Source organism: Cervus elaphus, chromosome 20, assembly GCF_910594005.1.
Source record: "Cervus elaphus chromosome 20, mCerEla1.1, whole genome shotgun sequence".
Classification (NCBI taxonomy): domain Eukaryota; kingdom Metazoa; phylum Chordata; class Mammalia; order Artiodactyla; family Cervidae; genus Cervus; species Cervus elaphus.
The window spans coordinates 74,341,036-74,353,988 of record NC_057834.1 but is presented as its reverse complement, the minus strand read 5'-3'; the positions used below and the strand labels follow the sequence as shown (position 1 = coordinate 74,353,988).

General features: G+C 40.9%; 1 protein-coding gene across 2 annotated transcripts in view; it reads right to left on the bottom strand.

Moving 5' to 3' along the window:
* The window catches only part of TGFBR3 (transforming growth factor beta receptor 3), a 192,337-nt gene that overhangs the window by 61,906 nt on the left and 117,478 nt on the right, over window positions 1–12,953 (bottom strand). For both annotated transcript variants that reach the window (XM_043875720.1, XM_043875719.1), the window contains exon 4: window positions 12,706–12,843. In XM_043875720.1, coding sequence (XP_043731655.1) covers window positions 12,706–12,843 — 138 coding nt within the window. The remainder of the gene's footprint in view (window positions 1–12,705; window positions 12,844–12,953) is intronic.

Below are 12,953 nucleotides of genomic sequence, written 5' to 3'. Positions count from 1 at the left end.
AAACTTACATAAAGTGCTGGAACAGTATTGAAACATTTACCTCCCAAATGAGGACAGAACCCTACATTCTGAAAGAGGAAAATCACACATTCTCCCTACCCCAATTCCTGGAAGGACTGTGCTTGCCTATTTCCTCCAGTCATGTGATTTGAAACCTGTTTTCTATTAACCATATATCATAACTTTGTGTTTTTTTTCAAAGTTTTTTTTAAAAGAAATAATAACTTCCATGCCCATGGAACCTACAGGCATAATTTGCAAAGCTAAATATTCATGAGCCATGTGATTGTGGTCTCTGCCAACAGTGCACTCAAGAAACATGAATCCATGTGACCATTTAAAAATTTTTGGATGCTTTAATTTTGTATCCACAACCAGATTACTCTGTCCAACAAAATGACTTAAAACATACTCAACAATTTTTCTCAAAACATTCATGGTGATCATCCTCTGCTTTTAATTTTTATTTCTGTTGAAGTATAAAGAACTAAAGGATTGAAAGTGCCCTCTGTTCTTAACGCCCTACATATTTACACATGTCCAAGAGGAAAGCTCTGAGGTGCTACCCACAGAATAGAAACACGCACAAACTTGAACGTGAGCCAGTACAAAAGCAATACTCTAATCTCCCATGGAAATGTTACAAAAATCAGAGTATATATGAATACGCATATACACAAAGACAAGCAAAATAACTCACTGCATCTGAAAGACGAACTCAGTCCCCACAGGTTACCAAATTAATGAGGTGTAAGCTGCAGAGTTTTCCAAAGTAAAGCCCCAGGCCACATAGGGATCCTCGATGACCTTATAAAATCATCTCTCAAGACTCTTATATTTACCTTTTCCCATCTTCCAATATAGCATGATGTCAGAAGGAGTGTGACCCAAAATTTAAAGTGTATTTATCATCTAGAGTATTTTCCAGGAAGTAAACAAAATGCTGGCATCATTACCAGTCCTTGCCATGATCCACAATATACTGTGGCCCGCCAAATGTGTTTCTGGGAAATTCCTCACTAAGAGGGATTGTTTCTTCTATTTTTCTTTTAAGTTATATCCAATCTGCCAATGCAGGTTCAAGGGCACAAACTGAATTTTTCAAACACCTGGCTCCAAACAGGCACGTGTAATTCCCTCTACAGAGTTTTTCTTTATCAAGACCGACAATCTAAGTTCCAAACAAGGAAACTAGGGTTCAAAGAAGCTAAAGAACATGCCTGGGGCACAAAGTTGGTAGAAAGTAGGGTTGAAAACACCTCTCTTCTCACTCTAGAGCTCTTTCTACTCCACCTCCATGGAGTAGTAGCTACTAAGCTCAAGAAATTAGTAAGGTAAGGTAGATAGGAGCCCCCTGGACTCGCATCAATAGAACACTGGGAGAGAAAATCATAAAAGCAATTACAGGTCATTCAGTGCACATTTCATAGATTCTGAATCCTCACATCTGACAGCTCTGTTGTCAGAGCTTCTACTGAAAGGTTAGGTAAAGCCCCAGCTTACAGAAATTTAGCAAGGGACAAGTGCATGCTCAAACTTCATCTGCAGGACTCCAAAAACTGCAATACAAACCCAGGTTTGTACAAGAGTGACAAAGGAAAGCAGTGAGGCAGAGCTGGGGCTCATGCCTTCTCTGCCTCTTGCACAGTCTCCCTGTCTGGTTTTTTGCTTCTCTCTCTGTCCGTCTCTCTGTCTCTGTCTCTCTCTCCCATTTCCTAGCAGCTGGAGGAGTCGTGCTGGCAGCAGTGGAGGAGAAACAGAATGAAAGGGGCAGACAGAAAATCATAACGACTGATATGGAAGCAAAAAACTGCTTGGCTGAAAGAAGAGAGATTTGTTATGGTAAACAACAGTGGCAAAAACTGCCACAATATCTGAAAATGACTGAAAAGAGACTATAGTAGATCTAGGATGATAAGAATATCAGGCTGTAAAAATGTTAAATATAAAAGCCTCTGTGACATTCAGTTTTATATGTCAGTTTGGCTCGGCTATAGTCTCCAATTATTCAATCAAACAGTAATCTAGATGTGCTGTGAAGGTATTCTGTAGATGTAATTAAAGTCCATAACCAGGCGGCTCTAAGAAGGGACTCTTAGCTAATCTGTGCGGGTCTGATTCCATCGGTTGAAAGGCCTTAACAGCGGCACTGAGGCTTCCCTAATGAAGAAGGAATTCCATCTGTGGACAGCAGCTCCACTCCTGCCGGAGAGTTCCAGCCACCCTACCCGACTGCCAGCCCTATGGATGTCTGACTTGCTTTGCCTGTACCCACAGTGGTACAAGCCAATTTCTTGCAATAAATCTCTCCCCGTATATACCTCCCTACTGGTTTCCTTTCTGGATAACTCCTGACTGATACAGCTTCTGTGAAGGGCTGATGCAAGCTCCAAGAGAATGGAGCTGCATATTCTGACCCAGAAACCACAGACCTAAGAACACTTTGGGGAAAGGGGTTCTAAAGGGACATGTCCTTGGGTGCCAGGATGGAGCGGGGCCTTCAATCCAACCACTGGCTGGAGCCCTCTTGAACTTCCTTCAGCTTAGCTTCCAACCAAAGGCAGGCTGCATAGTTTTCCAGTGTAAGGTTCACAGTCTCTGGAGAAGACTAAGGTGATCTCCTAGGCCAAAGCTGGTAAGGCTGAACTGAACACATTTAATGTCAATGAAGAAATGATCCCCAGAGGGCTAAGGACAGAGGCAGATACTAAAGCCGGGCATCCTGGTGGGGCTGACCGAGAGAGAACAAGCAGAGGAACCCCACGGACTTAATGTTGCTGGAAAAGCGGTCAAGAAGCAGTTTTTAAATTGTTACCTGAATGATGTCCCTCAGGAGAGTCACGTTCCTTACACTATGACTGAGGGACAATGGCGAAGGCTCCAAACAAAGGGGAAAATATCACAGAAAGAAGGGCTCAAAACATCGGTAGGGGGGACTTCCCTGGTGGTCTAGCAGTTAAGACTTCCCCTTCCAATGTAGGGGGTGCGGGTTCTGTCCCTGGTTGAGGAGCTAAGATCCCACATGCTTCTGGGCCAAAAAAACCAAATAATTTTGTAACAAATTCAATAAAGACTTTAAAAAAAAATGGGTTTCAATCCCTTTTAGAAGGCTTTGCTACTTTTAAGGTGGCAGCCACTATAGCTAACTTCCAGCCACGGGTAGAGCACCGGAAGCACATTCTCAGAAGCTTCACACAGCCTCTGAGGATATTGTTGTTATGTACAGTCAGACACAGTCAGGACAACCTCTTGCAATTAGGTCTTGGGGAAAACCATTTATCCTATGTTTGGCTGCCTCAAACAACTCCAACGACTCTGCCTAAGAAGGAGTCAGGGTGTCCTGTGGTCCTTTTGAGAAACAGTGAATATCAGCTCCCTGTGGGAAACGCTTACCAAGGACCTCAATGTCTGCAGTTCATGAGAGGACCAATGCAACACCAATGAGCTTTCAAGTCAGCCTCACTAGTACTTCCCAGGAGACAGAGTTCCCCCATCTCATGACATGAAAAAAATATTCTTCAATCTCCCTTAACAAAATATTTGCTTTTTCTACCAAACAGCTCTCTGGAGGCTGTCTACCACGTTCACCAAGGGCACTGGAGATGTAACATTTGATACAATTGCCCAATGCTTGGGAAGGGCAAATTCCTCACATTACCAGATCAGCCTGAAACAGTAAAGCCTTAAAGGACACCATGGGATTCTACACAAAGAAACACCAACCCTCTCCCACGCAGATATGGCACAGCACGTCCAGCAGAGGCAGGAAAAGTCTATGTTTGCGTGAACCCTTCAGGACAGGATGTCTTGATCAGGAAGAATACACCCAGGCAAACCTCAGAAGGCCAAGGGGCCACTCACTGGCAGCATTCACCAGTTTTCATACAACGAGTTAGGGTAAATCCTAGGAAGTCTTTCAAGAACTCTTTCTGGACCAAGATTACTAGCTGAAACTGGACTCTTTCCAATGCTCTTAATTACCTCCGTGACATTTAGGAAGAGCTCTCTCGCCACAAAAGGGCCAGAAACTCGTTCCTAGGAAATATGGTAGTTGACCGACTCCGGTTCATGAAAGGACCAAGCCCCTTATAATTAAGGCTCTTATGGACAAGCCACAAAACCAGGAGATAAGCAGCCCCTGGAACAAAAGTGCCTGGTACACAACCACTTGGAATATCCCACAGGACACAGTGAGTCATTCCACAAGAGATATTTTTAAAAAAGAAAAAGGAAGAACCAATCTTGAAACATTTAGCTATTTAATCTGCCTTTAAGAGAAAATTTATTTGGGGAAAGACCTCACTGGAAAATCCAAAATGGCATATCTGGACCCCTAGTATATAGGGGTGACACTTCCGGTTGAGCACGTCTGGTGCTCAGGTCGGCACCCCTAAGCCCTCAACCACACACTGCTCCTGGGTCAGCCTCACAGAGGGAGCTGCCTTAACTGCACTGGAAATAAGAGGATTCGCATATTCTCCAGTTTTCAGACAACGGTACTTCCCAGTCTCATAACCATCTTTCCCATCTTACTTGAGGGCAGGCAATCCACCCCATTTCACTCTGGAGCCTCCACACTTAGCACAGTTCCCAATGACCTGCAGACACTGAAAACTGGGTGTTGGATGAATGAACAGGTAGCTACAGAAACCGTCACACCAAGTATGCTAACGCCATGTTTTTCTAAAGGTGGGGAGAACTGCCAAACAAGAGAAAGGAGGAAATTCAAAAAGAAAAAAAGAAATCATGTCCAGGTTTTTTTTACTGCAACATAGTAGAGAATATAGAAATTTTTAAAAAGTTCCCTCCTCCACAAGCAAACTTGAATGTCTGAGCTATTCAGAGGGTATTTTTGGATGCTCAGGGCTCAGTTACACATCACTCGGATTCAGAAGAGGAATTTCTGGACATGCGCTATGCTATAGGCTCTGCATGTCCCTTCCTAGAGCAACGCTAAGCACACATCTGGGGCTATTTAACAACTGATTGGAAATTTCGCCTTCTGATTTCCAGTTAAATACTGGGCACAGGAAAACAAATAGCACTTGTTTTTCACTCAGCCTTGTCAGTCATCCAAACTGCCGCGCAGACCAGAGAACTGCCTGTGGTTTGGTGGCAGAGTCCCAACATATTTGGACCTCATCCCCCCCCGCCAAGTTTAAGTGACAGGGATAAACCAATTTTGGCAACCTCAGCCTCTTCACCCAATCCCCAACCCCCGTCAGAAACACAAAACTAGGTTTTAAATATTAAGCATGGTCCTGGTATTAATTTACATTTTTCATTAGGGTTAAATCTTTATTTGTTTTTAATCCAAAGAGCATAGAATTTGGTTTCTCTCATTTATTTCAATTGCCCTGCCCTGATATTTACTTGGATTTGCTGAAGAGGCAATGTTCAGATTACCATTTTCTGTTTCCAGTTAAACTGGGATGTAATATTAATATGTAGCCCTTGTACTATCATTCTTGGACAGTTTGAAAACTGGGAGGAACTTCAGAGATTGACTAGTACCACCTCCTAATTTTAGAGATGAGGAAACTGACACCTGGGTAGTTAAGTGATTTTGTGTAGTGCTTGATGTATAACTAGTTAGTGATGGAACCAAAGATTAGCACTTGGGCCTCCTGACTCCCAGGCCAGAGTGTGAACTAGAAACAAAAATCTGAGTTACCTCTGGATAGAACCGACAGATAAAATCAGGACACCGAGTTAAATCTGAATTTCAGACAAACAATGAATAATATTTTGGTGTTAAGTATGCCCCAAATACTGGAAACTCTACCTTTAAAGGGGCCCCTTTGACTCACCACCTCCGTTCAAACATACATACTTACAGGCATTTCTTTCCTGATTTTACTGATAAATGGCTGGAAAAAATAAATCACAGCACTGTAATCCCAAGAGTGAATGAGGTTGGAAGAAGTTGCTGCTCATCTCTCTCAAGCACCCCAACAAAGAGGAGCCCTGACTTGCCACAACTAGAGAAAGACTGTGCAGCAATGAAGACCCAGCGCAGCCAAAATAAAATAAAAAACAAAACAAAATAAAGGCTGCAAAGACCCCTGGATTAGACATTTCATGTTACTAGAAACCAGGCATTCAAGAACGTCTGCTTGTTCTAGAGTTCTAAATCTACAGACCTTGCAGGAGAGAATGCTCAGGTTTGTAATACAAATAAAGCAAGGTTTTTTGTTTCTCTTTTTAAATAAAACTCACAGAATAAAGTAAAATGATTTTAAAGTTGGGTTCACTGATTTTCCAACATCATTTTGAAAAGAATTCTGCAGCAAGTTTTTTTTTTCTAACAGCTTTATTAAGATATAATTCAACCTTATTATAATTCTATTATATAAATTACATAAACAAAATTATACAATTTACCCTTATAATTCACTTTATTGAGATATCATAATATTCCTCCTTTCAAACTGTACAAGTCAGTGATTTAAGTATATTCACAACTGTGGTAATAATCACCATTATCTAATTTCAGAACATTTTTCACCCCGAAGAAACTCCATACCATTAGTAGCCATTTCCCATCCTCTTCTCCCACTAGCCTCTGGCAACTACTGATTGTCTTTCCCTCTCTATGGATTTGCCTGTTTTGGACATTTCATATAAATGGAATCATGCATTGTAGATTTTTGTGTCTGACTTCTTTTATTTATGTTTTCAAGGTTCATCCATATTGTCATATGTATCAGTATTTCATTCCTTTGGTCAAATAATATCTCAGGGTATAGGTATACCACTTTTTAACCCATCACCAGCTGATGGACATTTGGGTTGTTTTCACATTTTTATTATTATGACTTATGCTGCTATGAACAATTGTGGACAAGTTTTTCCATGCACATACATTTTGCCCAACTGTCTTCCAAAGCACTATTTTACTGTCCCACCAACAATGTTTGAGAATTCCAGTTCCCCTAAATCCTCAACACCACTTGTTACTATCTCCCATTTTTATTAAAGCCATTCTAGTGTGAAGTGGATTCTCCCTGTGGTTTTAAATTTGCATTTTCCTAATGACTAATGATATTGAACATCTTTTCACTTGTTTATTGGCCATTTGTGTTTTTTCTTTGGAGAAATGCCTATTCAAATTGTAGCATGTTTTTAAAGATAATCTGGTATTGTAGCTCTGCTCAATCATTTTTAGCAAACTAAGGTTAAAAGTTCAGACATTTATTGCACTATTTTGTCTTTGATGCAGAAATAATTGCATAAATAAATATAAGCTTAGATGATCCTTCTAAGAGAGTTTCTACTTGTAGTTTCAATGTGACAGATTGAGAGGGTAGGATTATTTTTATTTCTGGTTGCACTGAAGGATAACTCTAACCAACCCAATTTTCTCTGGGATATCCCTACACCTTGCAAAAGAAAACCTATAAGGCTGTGACAACTCGATCATGTGTGTGTGTGTGTGTGGGACATACTCAAAGATCTACTACTTGACACTCAGCCTGAAATAATCCCTCTCATCTACTCCCATTTCCGAGGTAACCAGAACAACCAGATAAAAGAACTGCACTTGCAGAGGAAACTCAATCCCACTTTCTCCCTACCTGACACACTCCCTCTTGTCTGCACAGTGGAATCAAGAGAAGGACTGAAAAGATTTGATAGTAGAAAACAGATAACAGATACCTTCTTAAGATGGCATTAAAATATAATGTTTTCAGTCACCCTCGTAGGTGGCTGAGACAGTCTGTGTAACATAAGATCCTGCTAACTAATTATGAAAGGTTTCCTTTTGTAAATTGGGCAGTTATAATAATGCAAACTTGACAACTTAAAAGGTCACCCTGATCATAGATGAGTAAATATCATTACTTGAACTTCTCTCACAACCCTGGGCTTCCCCCATAGCTCAGCTGGAAAAGAATCTGCCTGCAATGCAGGAGACCCCAGTTGAATTCCTGTGTCAGGAAGATCCCCTGGAGAAGGGATAAGCTACCCACTCCAGTATTCTTGGACTTCCCTGGTGGCTCAGATAGAAAGAATCCACGTGCAATGTGGGAGACCTGGGTTTGATTCCTGGGTTGGGAAGATACCCTGGAGGAGGGCATGGCAACCCACTCCAGTATTCTTGCCTGGAGAATCCTCATGAACAGAGGAGCCTGGCGAGCTATAGTCCATGGGGTCGCAGACAGTCAGACACGACTGAGCAGCTAAGCACAGCACAATCCTACTTAAAAATAATAACTGTTGGGAATTCTCTAGCATTCCAGTGATTAGGACTCCGTGCTTTCACTGCTGAGGGTGCCACCATCCCTGATCAGGGAACTAAGATCTTGCAAGTCACATAATGCAAACAAAACACACACACACACACAAAACTTTTAAAGTATTATAACTCTAAAGTAAAGACAGCTTTAGGACAATAATACAAATCCATCAGCAAAGGACATGCACATCTTAGACTGAGAATCATGGGACCAAGCCTCTGTCCTCAGCTCCCTTGAGCTCTCCAGGTAACCTGGGAAAAGACACTGAAGGAGATGGCTAAGCCTCATTTTCCAAAGATTCCAGGGACCTTCTGAAGTGTTTGGATGAAACACTTTATGTAAAATAATTTAGTTATCTTCTCCCTTACCTATAACTACAATGAATGAATAAAGGAAACACACCTGCGGTTATCTATCCAGATCCCTCTGCCCCACAGTGGCTGTCAAGTCATTCATTTCAAGTTACAGAGAACAAGGGAAGAGCTCGCCTTGCCTCCTTCCCTTCAGCACCATCTCTGTAAGGGAGAGTTGTCCAGCCTGTGAGAGAGCTTGTACCCCTCGTTGTCTAATGATCTAAGAACCGGAATGAACAACAGATGCCCCACCATCTCTTCCAGGTCATGAGGAAATGCACAGATAGAGAAAACCATTTTCCCCAAAGAAAGCCTGCTGGACAGCAAGGCAGAGTTCAGGTGCCCCAGAATTTGAATCCTTGACTTTTCCCAATGTTGCCTCCCATGTGTTGGTAATTTGAGTTTCATCACTTGATCTACAATCTCCTTATATGGGATAAACTCCAGATAGGGCTGATGTTCAATTGTTTACTAAAATCATCTCCTGCGGTTCACTGTTAGTGTGTCAGGAGCTGATGGCGAAGAACATGTTAAACAAAATTAAAGCAAATAAATAATAACTAGGAGTAAGATACTTTCCCTTAAAAGTCACAGAGAGGCAGTTTGAAGAAAGAATCCAAAAAGCGATGGGTGCAACTACAATATATGTGACCCCCACTTTTCATCTGGACCTACAGCCCAAAGAAACGGGAACTCCTTTCAGTCTGGGGCTGACCAAGTTAGTTGTTGTCATTGTTCAGCCACTCAGCCGTTTCTACTCTTTGCGACCCCAAGGACTGCAGCACGCCAGGCATCCCTGGCCAAGCTAGACATTTTATAATTAGAAATGTAAATTCAACATCCTTCCCAAGTGGTCTTTACTAATGACTAATAATAAATAGCAACAAAAATGGTAGTAATGTTTATGAAATTATCCATGCCATGTCCCACACTAAACATTTTACATTTAACCAAATTAATTAAATTTTGCATTTAATCAAGAGAACCACCTCATGATGTAGTGACTATTATCACTCCCATATTACAACTGAAGAAAGTCAAGCTTAGAGAAATTAAATACTTTTCCCTTGTTACTGCTTGTATTCAAACCAGTGTAAGCAAAAGTCTTTGCTCATAACCTGCCCAATGTAGTAGCTCCTGAAATTGAGCTCCTGAAATGGTTAGGATGCTTAAGGAATTGTATTTCTGACTTTACTTCATTTAAATAGATATACACAACTAGAACCTACAGAATTGGACAGCACAACTCTGCACAATAAAGGCAAAATGAGTATAGGATTTTATAGTAATGACCGTTAATATTACTATCAGAAATGCCTTTAACTATAGGAGACTGACAGTGCTTTTGAGTATGAAGGGAGCCAATTTAGTATAAGTGCTTGTAGAGTTAAGTCCTTTCTGGATTTGAATCTCAACTCTGCCAGTAACTAGCCAAGTGATTTGGGACACTACTTAACCTCTCTAAATCTTAGTTCCTCATCTGGAAATGCATCTGGAAATATCCCCAACATCATGGGGTTATTGTGAGAATTAAATAAGAGAAAACATTAAAGCATTTATGCAATATCTGGAACATACTAAGTGCTAAATAAACGTGCTGGTAACAATAAGGTGTGTGTGCATGTGTGTGTGCTCATTTGTGTCTGACTCTTTGCGACACCATGGACTTCTCTGTCTAAGGAATTCAGGCAAGAATACTGGAGGGGGTTGCCATTTCCTCCTCCAGGGGATCTTTCCAACCCAGGGATTGAACCTACGTCTCTTGTGTCTCTTGCACTGGCAGGCAGATTCTTTACCACTGAGCCACCTGGGAAGCCCAATAACAACTAATTCTGACTTCTGGCCTTTTAAATTTAGAAGTAATTAGAGTTTAAATTCTCAGAAAAGGCTATAATTTTACTTACTAGTAACTCCTATCTTGTAAATGTACTTTGGGGTTTAAAATGTTTTATTTTGAAAATAATTCACACTTACAAAGTTGCAAATACAGTACAAAGAACTCATGTATACTCTTTAACTAGATTTGTCAGTTTTCAATATCTTGCCATATTTGCTTTATATTCTATCTATATATTAATTTTTCTCTGAACTATTTGGCCTTTTGACTCTTAATGTTTAAGTGTATTATGTTTACTAAGAAGGATATTCTCTTGAATAAGAAAAGTACTACTATTTAATTCATGAAATATAACATTGATACTTTAATCTATAGGCTCAATTTCAATTCCTCCTATTGTCACCATAATGTTCCTCACAGTGACAGTGCCACTCCCTACCCAGGGACCACAGATGTCTTTAGCCTCCTTCAATCTGGAATGGCTCTTCAACCTTTCTTCGAAGACTAACATTTTTGCAGAGTACAGGCCAGTTATTCTATAGAATGTCACCCAATTTAGTTTTATTCAGTATTTGCTCATGAGTCTAGTCAAGGCTATGGTTTTTCCAGTGGTCATGTATGGATGTGAGAGTTGGACTGTGAAGAAAGCTGAGCACCGAAGAATTGATGCTTTTGAACTGTGGTGTTGGAGAAGACTCTTGAGAGTCCCTTGGACTGCAAGAAGATCCAACCAGTCCATTCTGAAGGAGATTAGTCCTGGGTGTTCATTGGAAGGACTGATGCTGAAGCTCAAACTCCAGTACTTTGGCCACCTCATGCGAAGAGTTGACTCATTGGAAAAGACCCTGATGCTGGGAGGGATTGGGGGCAGGAGGAGAAGGGGACGACAGAGGATGAGATGGCTGGATGGTGTCACCGACTCGATGGACATGAGTTTGAGTAAACTCTGGGAGTTGGTGATGGACAGGGAGGCCTGGCATGCTGCGATTCATGGGGTCGCAAAGAGTCGGACACGACTGAGCAACTGAACTGAACTGAGACTCAGGTTATATGGATTTTGGCTAGAATAATAACTAATTTAAGACTATGTAAATATACTGTTCCTCAAATACCCTCCACCACCACTAGATTCAGCATCTACTGATGACTCTTGCCAAATCAACTTTTACTACAACAGTTACAAATTGATGATTTTCTAATTCCATCATTCCTTCTATAGCTATTCATTGGTATTCTTCTATAAAAAGCTTTCCCTTCCTCCCTTTTTACTCATTTAATTATCTACTTTTTAATTGTATTGTCTATGGAGTCTTATTTTATTCAGTGGGTACCTCTGAGTTTTTAAAAGTACACTTCAAATACAAGTGATAAGAAACTACAGATCTGAATTAAGAATCATTAATTAGGCAAAATGTATTCATTGTGCAAGATGAACACAATTAACTGTGGACTCTTCTCGTTTTGATCGCTCGTAGGCAAGAAGAGGTTTGGGAGTCCGAGGCTCCACAGTTGAGGACATTAGCATGTATCCCCAGCGATAGACAATGTGAGTTATCACCGTGCAGTGTTGCTCATCATCAGACATGATATCATAGCCCAAAAATTCTATCCAAACAACCCGTCAATTTCTCCACAACTAGCGAGCTTGGATGTTTCTGGCAAACTCAAAAGGACATGATTTACAAATAGTAGGTAATATTTGGATCCTTCCACAAGAGCTGGGTTCCAGCTATTTTATAAAATACAAATGTTTTCATTTTGGAGCTCACTGTGTCACTTTCTCAACAAACAGATCCTACAAGCACTTATACTAAACTGGCTCCCTTCATACTCAAAAGCACTATCAGTTTCCTGTAGTTAGGCCCATGTTATATATGAATAAATGGGTCTGTATGTATTTATTTTGCGGTCAGAGACCACACATCTAATGGCTACTTACAATATTTACAATCTCCTGGTACTATGGGGAGGAAGAAGGGGGTGACTGAGACCAAAGCTCAGGCCACACAGAGTATGACTATAGATCCTGCTCAAACATACAAGCAAGACCAGACTCTTCATGCATAGAAGAGGACATGTGAGTGTTATTTGTTTTCTGTGAATGCTTATCAATGCCACCCAAATACCACTAAGAGCAAAATCCAACTTTAATACACTGTGGACTCTGCTATTATTAACATTTCAGTGAAATAAGCCTTTTTAAAAGCCTTGAAAAATTTAGGGTCATTATATCCTTATGCTCAAGGATCACGTTGGGATGGTTTGAAGCACTTACCAAGAAAAGTCTGGAGACCCCAACTGCCAGTCTCTCTGTCTTCAGATGCCAAACCAGGGGCTGTGGGGAATTGAGCAGGAACACGACAGGCTTGTGGTGAATGTGGACTGAGGAGATGGGATTCAGGTGCAGAGTGACCTGGGAAGAAACAGAAAGAGAAGTCTTAGCACTAGCTTTCCATTAAAACCACTCAGCACAGCACATGGCATACTGTTTCACAGCTCACCATGAACAGAAACAGGCTATAA